Source organism: Falco naumanni, chromosome 11, assembly GCF_017639655.2.
Source record: "Falco naumanni isolate bFalNau1 chromosome 11, bFalNau1.pat, whole genome shotgun sequence".
In the NCBI taxonomy this organism is placed as follows: Eukaryota; Metazoa; Chordata; class Aves; order Falconiformes; family Falconidae; genus Falco; species Falco naumanni.
The window spans coordinates 14,318,708-14,343,084 of NC_054064.1; the positions used below are offsets into that span (position 1 = coordinate 14,318,708).

Consider the following 24,377-nt stretch of genomic DNA (forward strand, 5'->3'; position numbering starts at 1 on the left):
AAAATATGGTTGTATGCACTAACTGCTTCCTTAGCTAATTTACAATATAAAAGGTGTTATCTGAAAGTCATCTGAGCTCTGTAAAATATTCCTGGTGTAAAAAAAAAATATTCATAGGGATAAGTTCGTATTTGTAGGCTAGAGGTTGTAAATCATGCAAACTTTCTTGCACACTTTTTATTCCCTTCAGTGTAACTCAGGAATAAAAACCAGCAGCTGCCTTTGGGAAGAAGTGGGAGTCAGGGCTCCTTAGAAAAACTTTTTCAACAGGAGGAAAAAAGCACACATAAAAGGTTTTTCATTAACTGTGAATAGATTCCTTGAGCTGTGTGATTTCCATGTTAGGTTTTTTGTGGGGTTTTCCCCTACATGGTTTTGTTAATTGTAGGATGTGGATGAAGATTAAATTGGATTTTGACTACTGCTGCTTTGAGGCAAAGCTGTGCCCAGCACTGGTGAGAAGGCTGCATTAACCTCAGTGCTGCTTGCAGCGGCTGTTGGAATCCCTGCCTGTATCCTGTGTGTTGAGTTGCTTAAACTGTTGCTTCCTACACTTTTCTGTGTGCTTTACATGTGCTTTATTAGCGAGGAGGCCCAGCTGATGGAGAAGGATGCATGTAGGACCTGACTGCAGTTAAATGCAATTTTCAACTTGCTTGATGCAGGATATATGTAATATAGCAGAAATTGTGATTAAAACAGGCTTGTTGGGAGTTCTGTGGCATTCCGTGGTACTTTTTTTGGTTGGTTGGTTGGGTGGATGGTTGTTGTTTTTCCTGGAACACAGGGTTGATGTTTACAGTTGCCTTAGCCCAGCGGAACGGTATTCTGTTTCTCAATACTGGATCATAGGAAATCTGTGGGGAAGCAATGGCTGCTCAAGACTGCCCTGAGCCTTGACTTTGGCTGTAGGATCACTTGGCAGCATTTCCTGGTAGCTGTGTCTTAGGCTCAAATGAAATAAATGCAGATTTTAATAGAATAGATTTACTTGATCTGGTAGGTGCACGTAATCTGGTGTTGGCACAACTGTTATTGATGACAAAATACTGTTTTCTGAAGTTGGAGGGAACACATTAATTCCCTTTCAATTAAGCTGTTTAGATTTTAATGATAAATAGTAAGATTTTAATCCTGGCTGGAACTGAATTAGTCTAACATTGCTGTCTCCAAAAATAAATCTATAATTCCTTGTGAGAACTACAGCATGGCTGGCACTGTAGACTTTAGAAACTGGTAACACCCATCAAAATCAACAAAAGCTTCATGCACATATAGGGTTAGGCCCAAGAAAACAAACTCCCTAAATACAGGCATAAGATAATAGTGTTATTTTTGTTTTTTCCTAGAATAGTTTGCTGCTGTTCTCAACTAAGTGCCATGTAATCTTTTTAATTTAACTTTTGAAAGAATGACACACTGCATAGTTTGGAAACAGCCTTTGAACAACAGACAGTTTCAAGGGTGCTCAACTGAGTCATCGGGACAAGCCAGCGCAGGAGCAGTTGCTTTGGGGCAATTGGGTTATTTCTGCTGTCTAGCACTTCTTTCACTGTGAAGTGTCTCTAGCTCAGTACTAGGTTGTGCATGTCTTCATTTTCCATTAGGCACGGTACGTTAAGGGGAAGGGATACTTATACATCGCGATGTGGTAAGACCCTGGGAACAGCCAGAGTGCTGGAGAGCAATCACTTTCTTTTGTAGTTAAGGATCACATCAGGAATACTGTGACAATATTCTGCAAATTCTGTGAGTAATGTCCTACTTGTGCTCCAGGTATAACTCCACGGTAAGCCTTAACAAGGCTGGACTAGCACTGAAAGAATCATCCTTCACTGGAAGGCACGGGTGTTTTGAGCTTGTCTGTCTTGCTCTCCCAGTGGTATGGCAGTTCATCTTATGGCATACTGGGGGAGGCATAAATCATTGTCACAAGTTTCACAGAAGATACAGTTCAACACTGTTAACTCCTGGAATAAGAAGGTGCGTGACCAGCACCTGTAAGGTAACACTAACGGAGTTCAGGCATGTCAGAAGCCAAAAATTTAATAAGCTAAACTAGAAAAGCTCTTGGAAGGTACATGCAAATGAGTGCTGACTCCATGCTTTTCAAGCAACTCCGTCTGGTCCTTTCCCTTGTTGCCTCAGTGAGAAGGATTCCAGGTAGGAGAAAGAATTAGTTGCTGGTGCATCTAGAATTACTTGAGGGTGAAATTCCCTTGTACCCTCACTCGCAGCCCCATTATCCCTTGCAGTTCCATGAAGCCCTATCCACACAGGTGTCTGTATTTGCTTGCATGTCCTCTACTTCATGTGTTAGAAGTGCATGTGTAGGGAATAAATACTCAAGTATAGTTCTACAGGATAACTAAGACTTGTTAGAATACTCATCTGTCTCTTTCTAGTAAGAAGTTGGCTTGGGGACAGCAAACAAAATCATTGGGAAGCTGGAGCAGAGATTCCTATTTACACAACGGAAGTTAAAAAAACCAAAACCAGCCTAACAAAAAAACAACCAAAAACCCCCACAGAACTACAACCTTTTAATAAGCCCGTGGCTAAGGGCTATAAATAGGAATGAAGGAGAAAATGAGGAACAGGATAGTGATACCCAGCTAACAGGAACATCTATATGACAGTGAGATTTACTAACCTGCAATAGTTTCCTAAGGGACAGGTGCGAGTTATGTTGAATAGGTCATGGAGCTCTAGGTTTCACCATGCGCAACTGGTAGGCGTATAAATGAGTGAAATCAACCTGGCTCACTAGGGAAATGAGCCCTCAATAAAATTTACTGAAGTGTCTAAACACTTTAGAAGTCTAAATCTGTTTTAAAGAATTTTCTGCATTAGATTCTTGTGTTTGCCTCCATTGAGATACCTGAATTAGGCTGAAGCATAAATGTTCATTAAAGGACAAGGCTTCTACGGCATCAAGCAGAGGATGTTCATATAGTAACGCTGCATCTGGTATTAGGTACCTGTCTTAGTCTCCACTTGGGTGCTCCAAATAGCTAATAATATATATGTATTTATACACTTTTTTTTCATATGTACACCTGATCCCTCTATGCCAAGTGAATAATTTCCTCTACAGATCCTTGATTTGGCTTCTATGCAATATGACTGATTTTAATCAGACATAAACAGGCTGATAGCTGTATGATTTTTGCATAGAACTGGCAAGAAAATCACATCTTCTGCCCTCTTCTAAAGGAAGAGCATTTCAGTAATATTTTTCCGGGAGTGTTTAGCTTTTGTGAAATTCCATAAAACGTCTTCAGAATAAGTGCAAGGTGGGGTTTTGTTCTCTTAACTGTTTAACTATGCTGTACCTATTAATCTTAGCTGAAGGCATGTACTAAATCTGTAAGGAAGCTGCCCCTAGGACTCTGCCTGTGCACAGCAGTGGCGAGTATTGGCTGGTTATATAGAACAGATCAGTTTACCCATAAAAGAAGGGCAAAAGAGTCATCCTGAATTTATAGGCATAGAAACTTGAAACACAAGTTGCAGTACTCGGTGTGATCGCGTACTAAGATGGAGGGAAAGAGTCCCATGTTTACTGCTCATTAGTTACAGGACTTGGAAAAGATACTCTCCTCTGTTTTAGGCAAGACATTATGCAATTGGTCAAGCCCATCCTTTTGGTTGATACCTTCCAGTAAAACTAGTGACATGGGTGACTTTTGCATTGGCTTGCCTGGCCCAGTGAACTACTTTATCATAACTTCTGGTTTGTTTTTTTTTTTACTTGACACTAAAGAAGAGGGTGGATGAAACCCAGGATCAGGTGTCTCTTTTGAAAAGGAGTTTCTTCTAAATATGCTTGTCCCATATTTGCTCAGGGAGACATGCCATGCTCCTGGTATTGGATTCAACATATTTTTCTTGAAACTGTTTATCCACTCACATAATTAAAAAGGTGTGTAAAACACCAAGTTGTGCGTATTTCTAGAAGCATAGATTTCATCTCATCTCCCTAAATGACATGTACTGCCAAGTTGCAATAGACATTTAAAGAATAGTGGTGCTGGGTAGAAATTGCTACAATTTCAAGTGTCTGCAGAGGTGGGTCTTTTAGCTTCTTGGTAATTTGGACTTTGTAATCCTGAGTTTACCAGGCCATATTTCAGGACAATATTTGCAGTGTTTATGCACTTTTTGTTAAAATATACAAAGAAACAGCATTACCTTAACAAAGAGTCATTAAACAAGCTGATAAAAGACTATAGCCAAATAAAAATAGGCTGCTGTTGGTTTTTTTTTCCCAGGAAAAGGTCAAATTAGACCTCATGATTGTGCTGCACCCTGTATGAAGTGAGGTTGCTGTAGTGGAATTGAGTGAACACACCCAGTCTGAAATATGAGGCTTAATTTTCAGCTGTGAGTTATTCCTGGTTATGATCTCATTTTATGCCATGAAAGTGATCAAATAACATTACCTCCTGAGTGTAATTTTTTTCAAAGGGTGATGCTTATTAAAGTCAAATGGAGTCCTGGTAAGACTCCAAAAAGCTGTGAAAATTTGACAGTAAAAGCATGACTTAAATGCATGAAGATTTGCATGCCAAAGTTGAAAACCTTTATTCATGCTGAATGGCTTGAGGCTATCTTTAGTTACATAAATCCAACACTTACCTTTAGATGTTGGTGTTTCATTTTTTCTTCTTCCACTTTTAGACGTTTCTGTGTAATTTCTTCTTGCAGTTTTCTTTTGTCCTACAAATTAAAAGAACAATAATACTTTTAGAGAAATGATTTGTTGCTAAAAAAATTGTTTAAATGTTGTTCAGTAGAGTGAAATCAATCCATGCAAATAAGGCCTTATTTTAAAGCTTGTATGATGCCCAGGCAATGCATAATTCTTAGTAGCAAGAGCTCATGTCCTATGCAGTTATGGTTTCCATTACTCTTTCTCTGAAGTACATTTAAACATGTTAATGACCCCGAAGCAAAGATGATCCAAATTAAAAATATTTTACAGTTTGGAAGGGTAAGGAAATAAATATCATTTCAGCACAGTTGTACATGCAGAATGAGGTTAGAAATGGGTGCTGACCAAAATTCCTAAGGCAGCCCACATATCATTTAGGAGAGGAAAGAATCTAAGGTCTACACTGTGCAGCTGTGATACATCACTAAATGAAATGAGCTGCTGGTGAATCCAGCACTCAGTTTGTGTATTTTGTGGCTAATAGCTGGAATAAGCAGGAATAAACCAAGGCTTAGAAATTTATTTCATTAGTTGAACAGTGATAAAGATGAACACAGAGAAATATAGTATGCTTCATATATGTTGTTGTTACCTCTCAATTAAAAAAGTATTTTTTTGTCTGTGCAAAGGCTCTTTTCACAGCTGCTGAATTTTAGAAGGAAAAACTCAAGTAGTACTGATCTATCATAGTGCCACCTTCATGCTGCTACAGATTATGGAAAAGGAAATGGGTGAACAGTCTCTGAAAGCATCAGCACTTGAGCCTCTTGTGTCTTTGCATAGGTGCTGTCATGTGGAGTATCCTTGTGGCTCCTCTATATGAGGCCAAACACTGATTTACTACTTGGTGCCCTCAGCAGCCAGTGGGACAGAAATGCCAAAGGAAACTAGCTTTTACAATTGGTATTAATAGGCTAATTTCTTGGTCAGCCTTACTGCTGAAAAACTCTGTTATTGATCGTGGCAACTTTTGCATTTATTTCTTGGTGTGTATTGGTACGTTTTAGGGGAGTAAATTAAATCATCTGTTGTCCTGTGCAGAAGTGTTTGCTGGCTGGAGGCTAAGCCCCCTTCCCTTTCAATTAAGAACGGATTACTGACAGGGTTTTTAAGGCTGTTTTCAGACAAGTATGGTTTAGGAAGGAGTTAAATTCTTCACAAATTTAGGAATAGGCTTGCCCTTTCTGCCCACCTGAGGAACCAGCTGTGCACAAGGAGTGTAGAAGGTCGGTCAGGAAGTGCTGGTGTAAGGCTGGGAGCTGTTCTCCACTGTTTCCCTAGGATCTGGGGTTTGGAAATAGGAAAAGCAGCATTGCTTGCCTGAATCACTTGACTGTTACTGGAAATTAGGAGTGTGGCCACAGGCTATAGGGACACTTTGCTGAAGGGCAGGAAGCAGAAGGAGCCACCCAGCCTTGTGGAGGTGCAGGGCAGGACTGCAGGCTGGCCAAGCACAGCTGGGGGTGTGCTGGGGCTTGGTAGGGGAATGAGTGCCAGTGACCTCTTCTGCCTTGCAGTCTGTGAAGTGCAGCAGCCACCTATAAACACTATCTGTACTTTACTGGTTTTCCTCGATGGTGTTAGTCTGCCTCTTTAATACACCAAACAGGGCAGGTAGGGATCTTGCCTCGAGATACATGCTACCCTCATCTCTGTAGTGGTTTTGAGTTTTGCCTATGCTCTTCAATACAGCTAACAAAGCAACTGATTTAGGATCACTACAATATGTAATTTTTTCTGCAATGGCCCTTTTTAGAGACTTTATCCAAGAGCTGCTATGCTGGATTTTACTCAGCCACTCTTGGTTTTGGAGACACAGTATCTGGTCTTTGGCCTTCACACCTTTCCTTAATTGGAAATATTCCTGATCTCATTGTATAATTAATGGCCTTTAAATAACCCATCATTAGATGAGCCAAGTGTGACAAGAGCTTGTGTTTCTTTAAGAATTGTAGCAATCTGTTAACTGCTTTTACTCTTTACTAAAGTTCTGGATAAGATTCTTAGGCAGAGAATGAACTCTTACCTGGTTTATACTATTAAAAAATACTCTAAGTCAATTTAAATATTATTTTTGTACCAGCAGAGATGTGTAATAAGAGTTTGGGCACTCTGAAATGAGAAGTGGTACACAAAAATATTGTGCAGACAGAAGTTAGAGCATAAAGGCCCAAATAACTGCATTTTAAATTAACTGTATAATAAGGAACCTACTCAGTAATGAAACTTTTACCTCTTTGGGGTTTTTTTTGTTGCTGTTAGAGGTTTAGATTTCTTTTGCACCTGATTTTTTTTATATATTACAAGTTTTCTACTTGTATCCTTTGATGTTCTAGCATGTTTTAGTTTCACTAGTTGGTAATAAACATCCATCACACAATTATCCAGATCAAATAGGTTGAAATAGATCATCTTTTATATATATAGTCAAAGAAAGCTGAAGGTCTAATGCCAGAAGCTAAATTCAAGGAAGGTGTATGAGCAACATTTTTGAACCTTGTGTTGTCAGAATAATTTTTAAAACCTGTTAGGACACTTCCTGCAGTGTATTCTGCTAGGCTTTGTCTGCAAATCTTGTCTTGCTGTACAAAGCTTTGGCTAGACATCTAATGGAATAAATGTTTATTCCTAGATAGCTAAGGGATCCATGCTTCTACTAAACCTCATACTCTGCCCCTGTAGATAATCAGGTTGCTGGCACAAGTACTCTAATCGTCGCTTACTATGGTCTTGTTAATGTGGGCAAGATTTGCTTTTTATGAAAGAGCACCTTCACCCCTTCCTCTCTGTCGTGCATCAATGCAAGGTAAGACGAACCTTGGTCCTAATTTTCACTCCTACTGAAACATGTCGGAATCTTTCCTGACTTCTGGCACAGAAAAGAATTGTGCTCCAAACTGGATCTCTCTGAAAGGAAGTGAGACACATCTACAGAGCAGTGTCTTGCTTAGGTATCTTGTGTGCCAAGTCCGTTAGTTGGTGTCAGTGTTCCACAGTGGTGCCAGTGTTGGTCTGCTTGGTCCCATGGCAGATGCCATGTACTGTCAGAGCCAATGGAGCAGCTAATATTTTAGCTGGTGTGGTTTTGTTTTCATATGATTTTTCTGGAGGTATTGGTTATTGCTTGGTTATTGAGGGGTCTTATCTGGAGTTATGGACACTTTAGTGTGGTGTCATGAGGCTGCAAAAATGTCATAATTCAAATATTTAATCACAATTAAAATCTTCTATAATTTTAGTTTTGCTATGGAATGAAGAATTTGATGAGAAGGGATTAAGCTTAAGGTTCCTCTTTGACTGTTTTGTCTCAACATTTGCCACAGCCAGTGCTGAAGCATCTGTATTTTAAGATACAACAGTCTCTAACAAAATGGCTGCATTTGATTTTTTTACTACTTATATTCTATATACACCAGCAGCAGGTCGAAGCTATACAACAGAGAAAACCAGTTCCTTTTCAGAGCTATGGGAGTATCAAAATCTTATAATAATAATAATACTGGGGGGGGGGGGGAGGGGCTGTCTTTTTTTATTTGTTACATAGAGAAGATATGAAAAAGAATTTGAAAACTCCTAGTGGCTTGGTGAGAGCCAGAATTCTGTAAAGGAGCCAGGCATCTAACAACAGAAACCAGCTGAGTTTTAGCAAAAGTGTAGTTGTTCACTGCTCTGAGTGCCCCTTGCCATCCTCTGTTAGATCCCTTACAACATACATCTTGTAGGTAGCATTTGAAATTCCCAGGTATGTTGCTTGGGACAAAATTTCCCAGAGCCACCAACGAACTCGTAATTGTAATTGTAACATGTTGTTTTCTTAAACAACTCATTCTGCAGATTCTTAAACCTGATGATAACTTCACCTTATTTAGGCTCCTTCATTTCTGCAGTGCATTGTAACAAGCATGCTGTTTCAATTAAATGCTCCCAACTGATGAAAGCAGAAAGCAAATAGCTCCTTTAGGCAGCAAGTGTAACAGATGAAGTCATGGCCAGAACCCAAATACACTCTCCCATTTCCTGTAATGCAAGACACTGGACGCTGCCACAGTTTCTTAATAAAATACTTCTCCAGTATTTATCTGGAGACAAAGATGCAGCCAGAGGACACTAAGCCCCTAGTAGGTTCATAGGAGTCTTCCCCAGGACTGTGCTGCCCCGTTCCTCCCTAGGTACCAGGAAGTATAATCCACTGCCAGGCCTGGACTTCCCTGGAGCGCCAAAATATTTCTTATCATTTGAGCCCGTACGCTAGAGACAAAGTCCGGGTTATGAGTCTGCTTCAAATACCATTACAGTTAAGCAAACAAACATACTCTAAACCCTGTAAAACATTTCAAATTAGCTTATTGTGGGCTTGAGTTAGGTCTCAAGTAAATACAATAAATGGGCCTGTTGGCATTTATTGAGTGTCATAATTAAAACCTAACCAAATTAAAACCCAAACTATTCAGCTCCAGTAGATTTCCAGCTATGCCTGATCACATTTATTTTGGTTTCAATAAGGTTATTTTTTAACTCTGCCCACCATTTATTCAGCCATTCACAACTAATCTATCATGCTAAGTGTGAAAATTACCTTTGTTACCATTATTTGTTTTTAAGTTTGCCTGTGACAGTGAGCGTTCCTTCTGCAGTTTTCCGTTCATCCCAAAGGGCCAAATTTGGTTTCAGGTTTATTCTTTTGTAACTGAATAGGTTTCAGTGGAGATAAAATCAGATGTGAATTTAGATTCAGTTGGTTTTGTTACATCAGGTTATATTCCTTTAAAAAATAGCTCAGTAATTCCTTTAAAACACAATAAATCTTTGAATCAGATTTCCCTTTAGAAAAGAAACTGAAAATGTTTTCTAACATCTTCAGCATAAACTCCACTGAGTCCTTTTTTCTCCCCTCCCCCCCCCCCCCCCCCAACTGACAGATATGAAATTGCTGAATCCAACCTTGTCCTTTTTTACTTGTTAGGCAGCAATATTTATGATAGATCATCAATAATTCAGAAACTGTATTTAATCCCACAGCGCAAAACTAAAAATCTTTCATCTCTCAGTTTTGTTGTGCAATGGGAAAATTGATTTGTTCTGGAATTCTCTAGCTGCCTTTTGACCTGCTGTCCTTCAGGCAAACGTTCAGTTGTGATGGTAGTAATATGTATTTAGACTGTCCAGCAGTGATTTGCATGCATACTTTCACTGCTTTGAATTTAATTTCAAAGTGCAATACAACCCGTAATAAAGGCAGTACAGGCAACTGCCGTCTTAAAGCAATAGCTTATAAACCAGGATTAAAATGTAACAATTTTAAGCAGACAGAAGTGACTTTCTTTTTCTGTCCTGGAATAAATCATTCTTCAGAAAACATACAGTAGCTTGTTAACACAATGCTTCTTCTAAGCCTTTTTTTTTTTTTTTTTTTCTTACACACACAACCCACCCCCCCACCCCCAGTAGTGAGGTATAACTATAAGTACTTACTGTTATGGCCTGGAATCTTTCTTTCAGCAATTCAGCTTCCTCCATTCTAGAAATCAAAAACAGACAAGTAGTGAAGGAAAACAGAATGAGACCATAAGCAAAAAGCCTCCTGGTGGGGCTACAAAAAAATCTGAGGTGATTTGATCCAATTCCAGAGCAGAGAGAAGGCAGAATTTTTGACTTGTTAGGAGAGTCCCTGAACAGATGAGCAGATCAGTCCAGACAGACACATGTAATGAGGGTGTGTAGGAAAGGCAGACGTGGAGAGTGCTGGCATGAGTTGACTGACAAGTTGGAACAGTGGAGCACAAGCCCTTTTCCTTCAGAAGCTGCCAACTCTTTGTTTTAATGTGCTCAGTTAGCGTGCCATTGCTTCTTTAACTGTTAAATGCCCAAAACCAAATCTTCCAGGACCATGGTAGAAGTAAACATTACATTCCTATTTCTCTTTCTTTCTCTTTCTTCCCTTTGTGTATGCTTCTGGTGATAAACCGGTATTTTAAACTTATTAAGTATTCCTCTTTCTTATGAAACTTATTTTACCTGTGGTTTTTTTTTTTTTAAACTGTTGTAACGTTAGCACTGTAGATGGCATGGTTTTTTTTGAGATGGCAGTTTTAATTCAGTTTCCTAAGTGAAATTTTTGGAGAAGCTGTATTCATAGCTGGATGAATGTCTAAGAACTTCTAACCTGAAGTAAAATAAACTTTAAGCAATGAGGTCTGTCATTGAATGCAACTGTTAATCTGTAATGCAATTACTGGTCAGCTATCTAGGACTCAAGGGAAGCTTTGTCTAAGTAAGGATTTCAGGATCATCATTTGAGTGTTACCAAGATGAGTCTAAAATGCCAGTGGCGCTCACGCTGAATTTCCATTCAGCTGACTTGAAGGGTGGTGTTTTTTTTTTGCTGTGGACTTCTGCTGAAAACAGCATTATGCTCCTTAAGGGATGGCATATGTTTTGACCTTTCCAATTATATGAGTGGGAGTCAGCCTTCCAAAATCAATCCAGGAAACCTGAAAAACAAGTGGAACTGCCTCTAGCAAAATCCAGTTGTGGAAAAAATTCTAAGCAAGATAAAGCTGAATTCAAACAGCATAAAGATATAATGTGAACCTGGAATCCCTTTGTTACCCTCAGTATTGTGTAACTTAAGTCGTTGTAAGGACACCAACGGGAGACTCAGTCAGCATCTTTGCAGTTTTTTTCCTGCTAATTCACTGAGATGACTAAACTCAGCAGGATTTGGTAAGGGGTTTTACTTTACATGTCAGTACAGTGACTTGAATCTTGGTGGCAAATCAGGGTCACTATACTAGCGAATTCTGTGCTACAGACTTGAACACTTGATGGTGAAGTTACATCCTTATAATTCAATATGAATCAATATTTAATTTCAATTTCCAGCTTTCTAGTATGTCATCACTCATCCGTATGTAAAAGCAGGCTACCCCCTCTATACTGGGATTAAGGATGCATTAATGTTTTGTTTATACTGTGATCAACCCAGAGGTTTTGTTCAGACTTGTGAAGACCCCATGTTTTATTCTCCAATGAAGTTTTTTTAAAAAACAATATATGCCTCCTTTCGTCAGCAGCTGAAATGTAAAAAATTACCACATAAAAGCAAATGTGAAGTTCAAAGGCAAGTGTGTATCAAAAGACAGATTACATGGGAATTTAAATGGATTCAGTTTGTGGGTTTGAGAATAAGTTCAACCACTCAACTGAATTAAATATATTTTTGCTGCTGAAGCCAATAGAGAGACCGTCTTCCTGTTTAATCTTTCATAAGTTAGTATAGCCCACTTTAGGGGTTTTTTTCCAAAACATAGTAAACTTATTTCATCTTTGTCTTCTGCAGAGTCCATCTTAAAATTTAAGTGTGTATGTAGACTTCAAAAGCTATAAAAATATTTAAAGCAGCAAATGATTACATTAGAAATAAGAAAGTCTGTTTCTGCCAGAATCTGTACTAGGATACAAATGAGATTCCATTCTTAATGGGTGGAGAAATGAAATCAGTATTTCAAATTCAAATCAGAATCAATGGGATTGCATAACTTTGAATTTTTGTGATCTAAAATATTTTCCTAACTTTGTGCTCCAAAATTATTTAAATGCTTTTATAAACCTTACTTGTGGATGTTATATATTCACAGACCAGAAAAATATTTAACGTGGCTTTCCCTAATCTAAAGCCCCAGTAAACTGAAGTAAAAGTAAACTGAAGATGGTTTCTAAAATGTTAGCTACCTTTTTAAGTGACCATTATTAAGAAAGTATTTAAAGCCTGCTTTAAACATTTTAATTTGTTTACATCAAATATATCCCCTTGCTAGGCAGGATTTGTTGTTCAGTCAATAGGTTGTTTTCCAGTTATCTTAATCCTATTCTAAATGGGATTTATGTGCAAGACAAGAGATGGACCAGCTGTCATTTTTTCTGCCCCTTAGGCCTGCTTCACCAGCAGGAGTACCCACAATGTTACGTGTTAGATCAGCGAACCTGAACAGTTGTGTTTTCAGTCTGCAGGAATCTTAGAACAAGGTTTTTCATAACTTTACCACCAGAAATATAACCAGAGGAAACTATCTAGCTATCCTGCAAGTTTAAGAGGAGGGGGGGAAAAAAAAAAAGGGTAAATTTTGGAAGAATAATGTGTTAGGTTGTGTTTCTGTAACTGGTAACTCTGTATGTTTTTGTTTTGGTAGAACAGATTCTCCGAGTTATGCAGAAAATGTTTGTTGTATCACATGAATCATACAGGTTGTATTCTTTTGGCTTGACTTCTTCCTTTGTTTATTTCCATCTTGTGCTGGGAACCTAATGTAGGAATAATCATGAGAATCTAAAGCACAAGTTGAAAGAGTTTCATAATGAAGTCATACAGAAAAGCAGGTGGGAATTTAGAAGAATGCAATATCCTGAACCAAAATCTAGGAGGAGGGCCACAGGAGCACTTTCACAGCTGGAAATGGAAGTTGTCCATTTCTGGAGCAAAGTCAATACTGGCACAGAGAAATCCTGACACTTCAGAACCGCAGTGGCCGTCACTGGCTGTACTCCACAAACAAAACCATCCTCAGCTCTACTCTTACTCATTTCACTGTGATTTCTTTCAAAACCGGTCATTAACCTAACATGTACGGCGAGTTACAGATCATTATAGTAACGAACAATTACTTCTAAGACAAAATATGTCATTAAAGGTAAGGAGCAAGAAGCTTTCACTTTTTGAAAAAGCGAGTTTGAAGTGAGGGGAGTTGCTCAGATTGTTATCAGTGGAAAACTAGCTTCTGTTTTCTGGAAAGGGTGGTTACTGAGTTAATGAATCACCATTTGGTGCATCTTGTCTGATTATTTTGCTTCATGATGAGCTGCCTTCTGCAGCTGTGTTTGAAGCAGGAAAAGGGTGTTTTGGTCTTGGTGTCAAAGTGAATTTTGTATTCTTACAGAGAGCAAACGTAGTGCCACTGTGCATCTGTCTGTATGTAGCCTTGAATCTCTGACAGCAGAGGAATGGAGAAGAGGTAAATTTTATGGAAAATCCCTCATGGAAAATGCCTACTGCAGCATTCTGTCAATTGACCCAAAGGTCTGGTGTCTGGGATGCCTCAGCTGATTCCGAAATGGCCTCTTCTCCAGCTAGAACCAAGATTTTGCATTTAAAAGGTGAAAAATAAGCCAACAAGAAGTAGAAATTTGAAGGTCTTAAACCCCCTTTTGTTTATTTCAGATGAAAGGCATACAATTAGACAACTAAAGCCTTTAGGCAGTCGCTTCCAAAATGTGTTGGGGTTTTTTTAGAGACTTTCTCTGCAGTTGTATGTTACTTCCCAAAAGGAGCAAGGTTCATTTGTGTCACTCAAAGGCTGGTTTTGAAGGCCGTTTCCACCATTAGTCTGAATGTACTTCCCGCTGTTTCAGTCAACAGTGCATTAATGTTCACAATAAGCAGCAAACAGCTTTTGTCTGGGGTACAACCAGCTAAAGAACTCTTCTGGGGTTCATCATGGTGCTACTTATTTATTTTTTTTATGATCTTTTTCTGTTTGTTTTTTTTTTTTTCTGTGCTAAAAAGCTTAAGACATTTGTGATGGAAAACAGCCCTCAGTAAATAGAAGGCTTGAACTCCAGGGAGAGAATACTAGCTAGAAGCAGCACGTATTGAATTAAATTTATTTTACTTTAGCCTGATTTCTTTCATATTATAAATAACATATTTTCATGTATCCATCAAGTCATAAATTCCAAGCTAAGCTGGAAGGTGTTTCATGAAAAATGTGTGTGTTAATAACAGGGAAAAAAAACTTTGAAGTGAGGACAACCTAGAGAGATGAAGTTAAAACCTATTCCCATAATATGATTTTATATACATGAATATGTGTATATATGCAAATATACATATAATATAATTATTAGTAAATATTAGGCATCTTTGAGTACTTGTATAAGTTTAAATATTGCATCTAGGGTTACATATACTACCAGGCTAGTCATGTGTAGCATGTCTATGGAAGACTTTTTCATTTCTTCCTTTCCTTCTGTGGCTCATGCATCTATAGCTTTCTAGCCTCTGTTTCTGTTGGTCACTAAATCTTCAATCTAATGACCTTATCTAATGATCTTATCAGGTGAATAAAATTTAAGATACCTTCTTTTATACTTTAGTCAGAGTCCAGTTTGTATTAGCCAGGATTCTTGAAGGTATGGGATAAATTGGGGTGTGAGGGTGTGTGCGTGCAGAAAAAAGCCTCATGTCCCTCTATCATTATCCCAAATTATAAAATTTTAGAAATAGTTTCAAAAAGCATACATTTTTAGGATCTTAGAGGAAGTTTGTAACAAAACCTCTGCAAGCTCTCAGGAAGGATTAAAATTCTGCCTTGAAGGCCGATTTTGGAGAATTAATTCCCTACTAGGGGGGGTCTTCTAACTGTGGATTTCTTGGGTATTCTCACTGAAGCAAAACAATATCAGAGTACCTTAGGTTTGTGCAGTTTTATGAAACTAAATTCTATCTTTACTTGTTTGAGCAGACACACACCCTGACTCCCTGGGAGGAAAAGCCTTGAACTATTATGTTTCTGTTGGTACAACTCCCTTCCTGTCATTATTCACAACTATGAATATGTTAAGTCTTTACAATCAAAGTAAAGAAACAGTTGTTGATCATTGCCTTTAATTGTTTTCAAAACATTTATTATTTTAATAATTTTATAATAAATCTGCTTGTCAGATATCTTTCAATATTATAAAGAAGTTTTAGAATACAGCACGGGCTCCGCTGTCTCTTCCATGGTAGGGGTGTATACTATACGCACAGTGGAGCCGAGCTATAAATGCTATTGTGCTAAGTATGGATCATCTTGCCTCTATTTTCTAAAATTACACAGTGAACTTTGACAAAGTCTATTGACTATTTTTTAATCAGTTAAACACTTTCTTTGCAGCCTTTTTCATGTTCCCAGACACTTGTCAATTCGTGGCGTCATGTATTTTGGAAATGTTTTCTGAAGCTGTGAACGTGGGAGGTTTTCCTAAGCAGCCTTAACAAACTCTGTAGTGTCATTTAAAAATCACACTTCAGTGAATAGTTTAAGTGTTATTACTGTGGGGATAGTAGATGTGAGATTCTTAATAGAATGTGTTCAGGTGTCTAGATTAGGCGATAGGATTGTGTTTGGTTTTTTTTAAAAAATGAAAACTGAAATAAATAAAACCACAAAGAGTCTGAAATACTCGGGATCAGAGCCTTAAATGTGTTGTGGAATGCGTTGCTTGCAACCCAGCGTTTTCCAACTGCTGCAGATACACACTTCTAAGAATAGTGCGGAGTTTTAAATCCTACCCAGCCAACTGTGTGGGGAATTTTTAGCAGGGCTCTGAGAACCAGCTTTAGTTGTCCTGTAGTTCAGTTCTGTTCCATTAAGCGAAAACAAATACCCCATAACCAGGGCCAAATCTTGGGGAAAGTGACAAAACCCACATGGGTATTGTGTCCACAGCAAGGTGAACTTGTGATTCTGGTTTTCTGATGCTCTTTGAGAACACAGAGCAGTCGTGGTGTTTGGGTCTATGGGCCTTGGCAGGGTTGCAGGGCAAAATTAGGGCCTTGCAGACAGCTTTTGTGAATGCTTAGTGCCAGGTGTTGTTCCTCTGAGTACAAGTGCTGCTGGTGGAGGCCTTGAAAGTATAGATGGTTTGGTCTAGAAGGCAGAGCTGAAGTAGGAATACCTTAGGAGAAAACCTTTCTGCTGGAGCTGGGGTTTGTGCATGTGCAGAAGAGGCAGGGACAAGACCGGAGGTGGTGAAGCCATTCACCAGGTTCCCCTAATGACCAGCCTCTTGTTTGCAGGCTGCAGGATGGGAGCTGTGCAGGTTGCATCAGTTGCTTCCCATCTCCTGAGGCGCGGGCAGACGCCGGCCCTGCTGCCCGGGGGTGAAGCCGCCTGTGCCGGTGGCTGGGCAGTGCCAGGGGTGGAGAGCCCCAGCCTGCTGCTCTCGGGAGCAAGGGAGGATTACTGCTTGCTCCTCCCGCTCCTCCAGCCACACTTTCCAGCCACTTTCCTTCCTCTGACTGCAAACCAATTGAATTTGCTAATATGTCAGGAAAGCAATTAAAAAAACCCCAACCACCCAACCCAAACATAACCAAATCAGTAAAAAAAAAAAAGCCCAAACCAAACCAAAAACGACCCCAAACCTAAACCTCCAAATCCATGAGTGTCCGCTGTGCCGGTAAGGTGAACAGGCTCAATGGGAGACAAGAGGAACAGTAGCGTTAGGGAGTAAGAAGGAATGGGATTCTGGCTGGGGGATGAGCAACATGAGGAGAAAGACGGAGGGAACGTGGCTCTCGTGGCAGCCGTGAGCTGCGATGGACTCTGCCATCTTGCAGGGCTCAGGCTTGCCTTGCCGCAGCGGTCCAGGGACCATGGGAGACCTTATACTGACGTGTATAATAAGTGTGTGTGCTCAGCTATTCATCTGCAACTTGAAACTGCTGTGAAAACATGATGACTTCAGACTCTGGCAATCCTTCCTGTGCTTCCAGATATTCCGTATCCTGTGCTGTGGGTGGGCAAAAAATATCCCCCCCCCAATTTGTTTTGCGTAAGCCTTTCCAAGTATTAATGGAAAATATATACATGATAAGATTATGCAGAACTTTATTGTTAGCAGAGCTGATAAGATTATTTATGGCAGATAACACTCGTTGCAAATACAGGCCTAATTTCTTCAGTGAAGAAGACCTATTTTTTGGTTGTGGATTTTGTTATATGGGAGTAGCGAGCGGCTGAGAAAAACTCTCAGCTTGTCAGTCGTTCAGCCTGTTAATTTCAGCTGTCTCCTGTTCATTTGCAGGGCCGGGTAGGTCATTTGAATAACATGGGGACTCTGAGACTCTGACTGAGCGGCTGACGCCTGCTGCATGGAGTGCCAAGCGATGTGGCGCAAGCAGCTGAAGCCGAATAGGCATCCAGATGCCTGTGAGATTATATCACCAACTTGTATTTTTCAACAGATTCAAATATTTCACTTCTGCTTGTCATGGCACCGTATAGTTACTTGACCCCTTACCTTAGAGTGTCGATTATTAACTGGGAGCAAACAGACCTTGGTATAATGTGATTTCCTTTATTTTTCTTGTAAGATTTATTTTGATTGTCAGGATTTCAGACCTGTTTCATAGCTCCTTTTTCTTACCAGAAAGGTAATATTATGTTCCTTCTCTTCACCTGAATCTGAAGTGGATCCTTTGAATGACATTGTACTCTCTGCTTGGTATCACTTAGGGTGAAATTACATGAGAAGTTTGAACTGCTATAATGGCTGCGTGGTGCTCAGAAGAGGCATCCTGGTTCCCTCTCTTTCTTAGCCCTGGACACTATTCCCACAGCTTACTTGGCTGGCTGCTCAATGAATCTGCTCACTGAACTGGCAGGGAAGTAACCAAGCAAAAAGGTGGCTGTTGCTGAGCTAATGAGTCAAATCATTGCCCAGAGAAGTCTGAGTGCCAAAACGTGGTAAAGGAAGAGGGCAGAGGGTGGAACTGTGGCTACTGAAAACCACAAAGAAAGAGGAACGAGCAGGGGAGGAGTAGGAAGAAAGGGAAGTGGTGGCAAGCTGTCAGATAAACTAAGCTGTTAAATGTAAATTTACCTTTACAGATTATTTGACACAATATGGGGAAACTTTTTTTTCCTTTCCTCTGGAGGCTGAATAGGCCTTTCAAACACTGTTGGCAGATCAAAGGTCAATATGTTATTACCATCCGTGAATAATGCAAAAAATAATCTGGCTCCAAGTTGTATGAAAGAATATTTTTGGGAATATAAAAGCTCTTTTATTGTCATACCTTCTCAAATGTGAAGTTCTTTACTCAGTGACATCTTTTAAACCTTCTGATAAAGAAATAATGACATTTCAGCTTAAAACATTACTTATATTCCAGAGCTGAGATGTAACTTTCCATATTTTTGAAGTTATTTAAAAACAAGCTAATCTTCAACTAATGGTACTGCTTAATTAGATGTAATTTCTGAGGCGTCTTTGCAAATTTCTCTTAGCCTAGCAAGCAGGATCTTTAGTTTATTGGGAGATCCATTAGTCTCTCTAGATTTCTCACTGCCCAAATGCACCTGGAGACTGATGGCCTGCAAAGGCTAGAGTTAGATACTATTTTAATCATCGATTTTAGGAAAACATTTTTTAATTTGAAAATATTACCGTTGCATTTAGCCTGTAGGTGAAACGACTTTTTGAAAAGGCTTTTGATGCATAGTGTTGATCTGGGAAAAGGGGCTCGTCCAGTAATTTTTCATTTCACAAAGTATTATGATAGCTTGCTGTAAGGGGGATCTAGCTATATTGCCAGACTTACAGCCAATGCAGTAAGGAGACTTCAAGAAGCTGGTTCTTGGGGGTTTGGATTAGAAACTTATTCTACATTTCTTGCTTATAATCATCATTGAATTGGACACAATTAATTTTGGTGTTTGAAGTAAAAATCAGGAACACTGCAGCAGTTCTACTTAACTGCTGTCATCCTTTAATTTGGTTGGTCTGTTCGCTTATTTTGTCTAATGCAGCTCAGGATTGCAATCAAAAGTTGTCATTATCTCACAGCTGCTCAGTGCTTGTATGACAAGTTTTACATTCTTAGTTTCCAGTGGACCATCAGCAATGGGGGAAAAACCAAGGAATGAGTAGCGCGCACAGTAATCTGTCCTTCACTGAAGGAACACCACATGTCAATATAAGTATCAACATCTTCTCACATGGTCCACGCTTCCAACACCAGTAGAAGTTAATAATGAATTTATTTATAACATGTATATTTTTTTCTGCTGAGATTCAGGAACATTCTTTATGTAAATACCCTTTCTCCAGTTGTATGATGTCTATGTTAGTATAGATACATTCATATTAACACTTGATTCTCTTAGGAGACAGCCATTTATATTGGTATTGCTTGGAATTTTTACTATAAATCTCAATAACTGTTGCACTGATTTATTGTTGAGTTGTTTAATGTTGTAGCTCAGAAATGGAATAGCTAAAGTTAAATAGATCAAAAAACTTCAATAGCATCAGTTTAGACCTCCAGCTGGCAGAGATAAGGCGCTTTTGGGGATCTAATGATCTATCTGAAGGAAAAGGGGGCTTAAACACAGCTGATGTTTTTAACTCTTTTTAGTCCTAAGAAAGGCCTTACATCAAGGTCATATTATTCTGAAGTGATTCTTTTTACCAGTTTGAGTGTATGGAATTTATTTCATGATTAACACAGTTTCATTTCATATGAGTTGGCCATATCTAGAGAACTTTCTTGCCATTTAATAATTTCTTCTATCACCTCCTAGCCTCTCATTAATTTCATAATTCTCTAAATATCTCAACAAAATGCTGTCAGGCCATGATTTCAGGTTCCTATTTTGAATACTGGTTGTAGCATAGTAGGTTGAAAAAAATTAATAAAATCTGCACCCCACCCCTCCCATTTGAACAACTTCTGCAATTAAGAGCTGTCTTGAGGGATAGCTGTTCTTGACAGAGGCACCAAATGACTTTTGTAGTAATCATTTGGCTTCAGAGAACTTCAGAAGTAAGTTCCTCTTATTGGGAGAGCTGATCACTGGCTTTCTGAAGCTAACAAACACATTTATTTAAGATATGTGCATGAATTCTCAGGAAGTACAATATAGATCAGAAAAGGAGCAATTTCTACGCGTTATGACCACAACTCTTAGCTATGTTTAACTTAGTTTGGCTATGTTCAGAGAGTGGCATGGGGACCTGTCCTGAAAAATATGTGTGGTGGGCATTTTCAGAACTGTGTGAGTGTTCTGTGCTTGCACTAACTGGCACACGCTGCCAGTTATGTGCTACCATAAGCAAATTAGCAATTAGATTTGACAATGCTGTGAGTGGAATGGGTCTGTTCAGTGGCTCCTGCTAGGGGGTTAAAAGCAGCTCTTCTTCCAAGTCCTTTTTCCTTTGACTGCAACCTTTTGTCTTAATTGCCTTACCATTATGACAGCTTCAGCAAAACTGAGCTGCTGGGTGGTACTTTCTCCAAACTGAGAGTGCCTGCTTTCCAGAAAACCTTGTGTGAGCCTCAGCCTCTTCCCCCTCCTCCTCCCACTTCTGCTAGACATTATCCTAATCCTCAGTCTTTCCCCTACTCTATATTAATCCTCTAAACCCTGAGCAAATCTGTCTACCTCTGTCCGTGCTCGGTGAGGAAGGACCAGGGTGACAGCTTTCCGTGCACTTACAGGCTGCAGTCAAAACTGACCACGGTTTGAATCCTCCCGTTTAATTGTCACTAACCTAAGCAATTATGAAACCCTCAGAGCAGCTTTAAGTGCTTGTAGGACATTCTGAAAATATTTCTTACATACTGGTCCCTTAGGGTGTGTTGTGTATAACGCTTGTGCTGTAGGACAGTCTTTGAGTGAGCGAAATTCAAATACCACTTTTGGAAACAACATGAATGATACAAGAACAGATACATAGGACAGACTTCGAAAGATCACAAGCATGACTGAAGCAATTAGGATCTTATTCTGGTTACAAAGAGATTTCAAAGCGGAATGTGAATCAGCAAAACTCTTGATTCTTCATGTTTCCCTTCTAGAAAATTAGATTTTCTAACTAACCTTTCCTTGGAAGTACTGATTCACTTGTGATTTTCTGCTTCCTGTAGGAAAAAACTATCTGTGGTACAGCTTGTCAAAAACATTCAGCATAAAAGGCAAATATACTAGAGACTACCACAAATCCTCTGGTGCTAAATCAACATTTTCAGATCCACCTTTTGTTCTGTCCCATGCCTGCCCCCTACTCCCTGCTATCTGCATCCTGTCCGTGAATCCTACGGTTATTAGATCCAACAATCTATTATCCTAAATTAACCTCTCAGTTATATTTTTTAATCTAGTTTTGCCTTTAATTTACTTACTTGATCTTTTGAGTGATTAGCCAACAAACTGTGGTCTGATTTACAGGAACACTCCTAGCTAACAAGAGCAATGACTAATCTCTCTAATTTATTGTTACCTCTGTTATCTAGATACCCTTAGTTTCAGTCATGAAAGTAGGATAAGAATTCTTTTAATTCTTTGGGTTGTACACCTTTGAATATTCAATTATTTTGCCATTTAATAATTCTAAATAATTGGATCCTCCCAAGTAATGAAAAGGTTTACAACAATTTGTGAACAAGATGCCATCTCTTTCCGTGTGAATGTGGCATGATTAATAGTTTGAAGTCTGTCGTGCATTCTCACTTATCTGTAGGCTAAATTAGTAGTCTGCTTGGGTTGATCTTAGCACTTTAGAAGTTTACAGAAAATATCTGATGGTATCTGCCTCCAGTCTGCATAGTTATAGAACAGCTCATTTGCCTAATCAGGCTTTTGGGTTTTTTTCCTTTCAAACTCTGGTTTGCAAGGCTCTTGTCAATAACAAAGCATTATGCAGGGGTAGCTGGAGGACTGCATTTTCCTTGGGACTTCTGCATATTGTGAGGATTCTTTGTTAGCAGTGTTTCTTTTTCTTCCTCTGACAATAATGTCTACACGGGGCAAATAGACCTCTGCAGCAGTCCTCTGCAATTCAGAAATAACAAACTGTTCCATATGTGTTTTGTAGTTCTAAGAAAGTGAATCTTACTTTTTTCTTAAGATTCACATGTATAGGAGACATAATGTAAGTGACAGTATTAGTTTACAGTTATTATAACTGAAAACCAGTACTGCTTAGAGCTAAAACAACAGCGGATGAGATTTTGATGTGCCATTGTGCAGTAAGAAGACTATGTTTGTTATATCAAACTGTAAGTGGCCTTTTGTACTCTTCAGTGTTTTGATCTGTGGCACTTTTAAAAAGCAGAAACTGATTGAAAGCAACTGAATTTAAAACCATCTGATTCAACTGGCAATGTCTTCCTGTTAGGTATCTTGATCAGACAATTCTTTCTTGAAGATTAATATATCGGCAGGGAAAATGTAATCATTGCAAATTCTTCTTTGTCACTTTAAACAGGAATGAAAAAATGCTAGCTACTTAAAACTTACCTTCATTGCTATATGTAAAACTCTTTGCAAGAGAAACTTGTGATATAGAAGTAGAGAATAAATTGACAACTCTTTGAAGAAGAGTTGAGTGAAAACCAAAATTAGTTTTTTGTGGTTTTTCTCATGCCTCAACACCATGAGGGGACAGAAATAGTGTTCATAGTCTTGCTTTAAGTGAAACATGAGTAATGCTACACAGTCAAACAGTTTATACATCTACCACATCACATTAAAGTTTCAGAGTTTCTACTGACTTCTAACAAACGATGTTACTTTCCAACTGAACTGCTGTGACATTTGAAGACAGTAAAAGCTGCTTCCACAAAACCTTAAAGCCCTGGCTGTGGCTTCTCTTCTTTGCAGACGTCATTTTCTCTTGAATGGAGAGGAATAATTTTTTCTCAACCATTTTTCTGTACAATAAGTATAAGCGTGGTCTTCAGCAAAAGTTATTGATTCAAACTGTAGCCCTTACTGCAGTTTAAAATTCCTGACAGAAATGTGCACTGCTACTAAGAGGTAGATAATATGACCCAGATAATTTTTGGCTTGTCAGTGTAACATCATCAGTTCCAGGCAAAGTGTTGGGTAGGCTGATACAAGATCTAATAATCTATTAAAGGAAAGTGGTAGAGTGAGTACCAATACATGGGAAATAATTTCTGTCACTCTAATGTGATGTTGCTTCTGGGGGAGGTAATAGAGTAGATACATTATTTTCATCAATACCTTCATTAGGAACCAAATTTATGTAAAGCCAACTCAAGAACACAGATTGTGAGAGCTAAGAAGTAAAAGTGACAGGCACAGGGTGATCCGGAACACTAGCACACCGTACACTTGTAACCAGCATCCGTTTCAATACTGTCAAAAGCAGGGCTGTATGTCTAGGAGGGATGAAATTGCTCAGATTAAGGCACTGCCCTGAGACCTCATGATGTTAAGGAGATCTTGGGGGGTCATGCTGGATAACCAGATTAGTATCAACTTGATAGAAAACCTGTAGCATAAAGGGCTAATGTTCTAAAGAGATTGGAAGTTCTTCTGTATTTGGGAGTGAGTGCAACTGTCACGGGGAATAGGTTGTCCAATTTTGCTGGCAATGTTTCAGGAGGGATGCTAAAATCTGACTGGAATGTTATGAGAAGAATGACAGAAGGATTTAATAGAAACTATATTCTATTATATTTATAATATATTTTATAGATATAATTAGCGTAACTTATTAAATAGAAAGTTAAGTGATTCTTCAGGAACATTCTATAAGAAACAGAAATTTGACAATAAAAGGCCTCTTCTTTAGAAAAATTATAATGAAATTCAGTGATCGGATGTTGAAAGTTGAATTTTCTGCATGCTAGAAGAGGATATTAAGCAGTTAAGGCAACAAGGTCTGAGTGCAGTCTCCACTGCTGCAGACTTAAAAAAGCAGATTCCGTTGGCCTTATAATCAATGGACGGTAATTCCGGGGCAGTGGCAAAAGCGAAATGATGAAACCTATGACAAAACCTGACAAATTTCTTAGCATGCTCAGGAAAATAACAAATGAGATGATACAAAAATGGCTTAATCGAAGGTCAGTCCAACTTGTTAG

General features: G+C 38.9%; 1 protein-coding gene across 1 annotated transcript in view; it reads right to left on the bottom strand.

Moving 5' to 3' along the window:
* PALMD (palmdelphin) overlaps positions 1 to 10,622 on the bottom strand; it is a 29,946-nt gene extending 19,324 nt beyond the window's left edge. Inside the window, exons 1-2 of the mRNA XM_040610027.1 lie at positions 10,190 to 10,622; positions 4,642 to 4,722 (exon numbers count right to left, since the gene is read on the bottom strand). Of these exons, the coding sequence (XP_040465961.1) occupies positions 4,642 to 4,722; positions 10,190 to 10,234 (126 nt within the window). The 5' untranslated portion in view covers positions 10,235 to 10,622. The remainder of the gene's footprint in view (positions 1 to 4,641; positions 4,723 to 10,189) is intronic.
* Between the last annotated feature and the right edge of the window lie 13,755 nt (positions 10,623 to 24,377).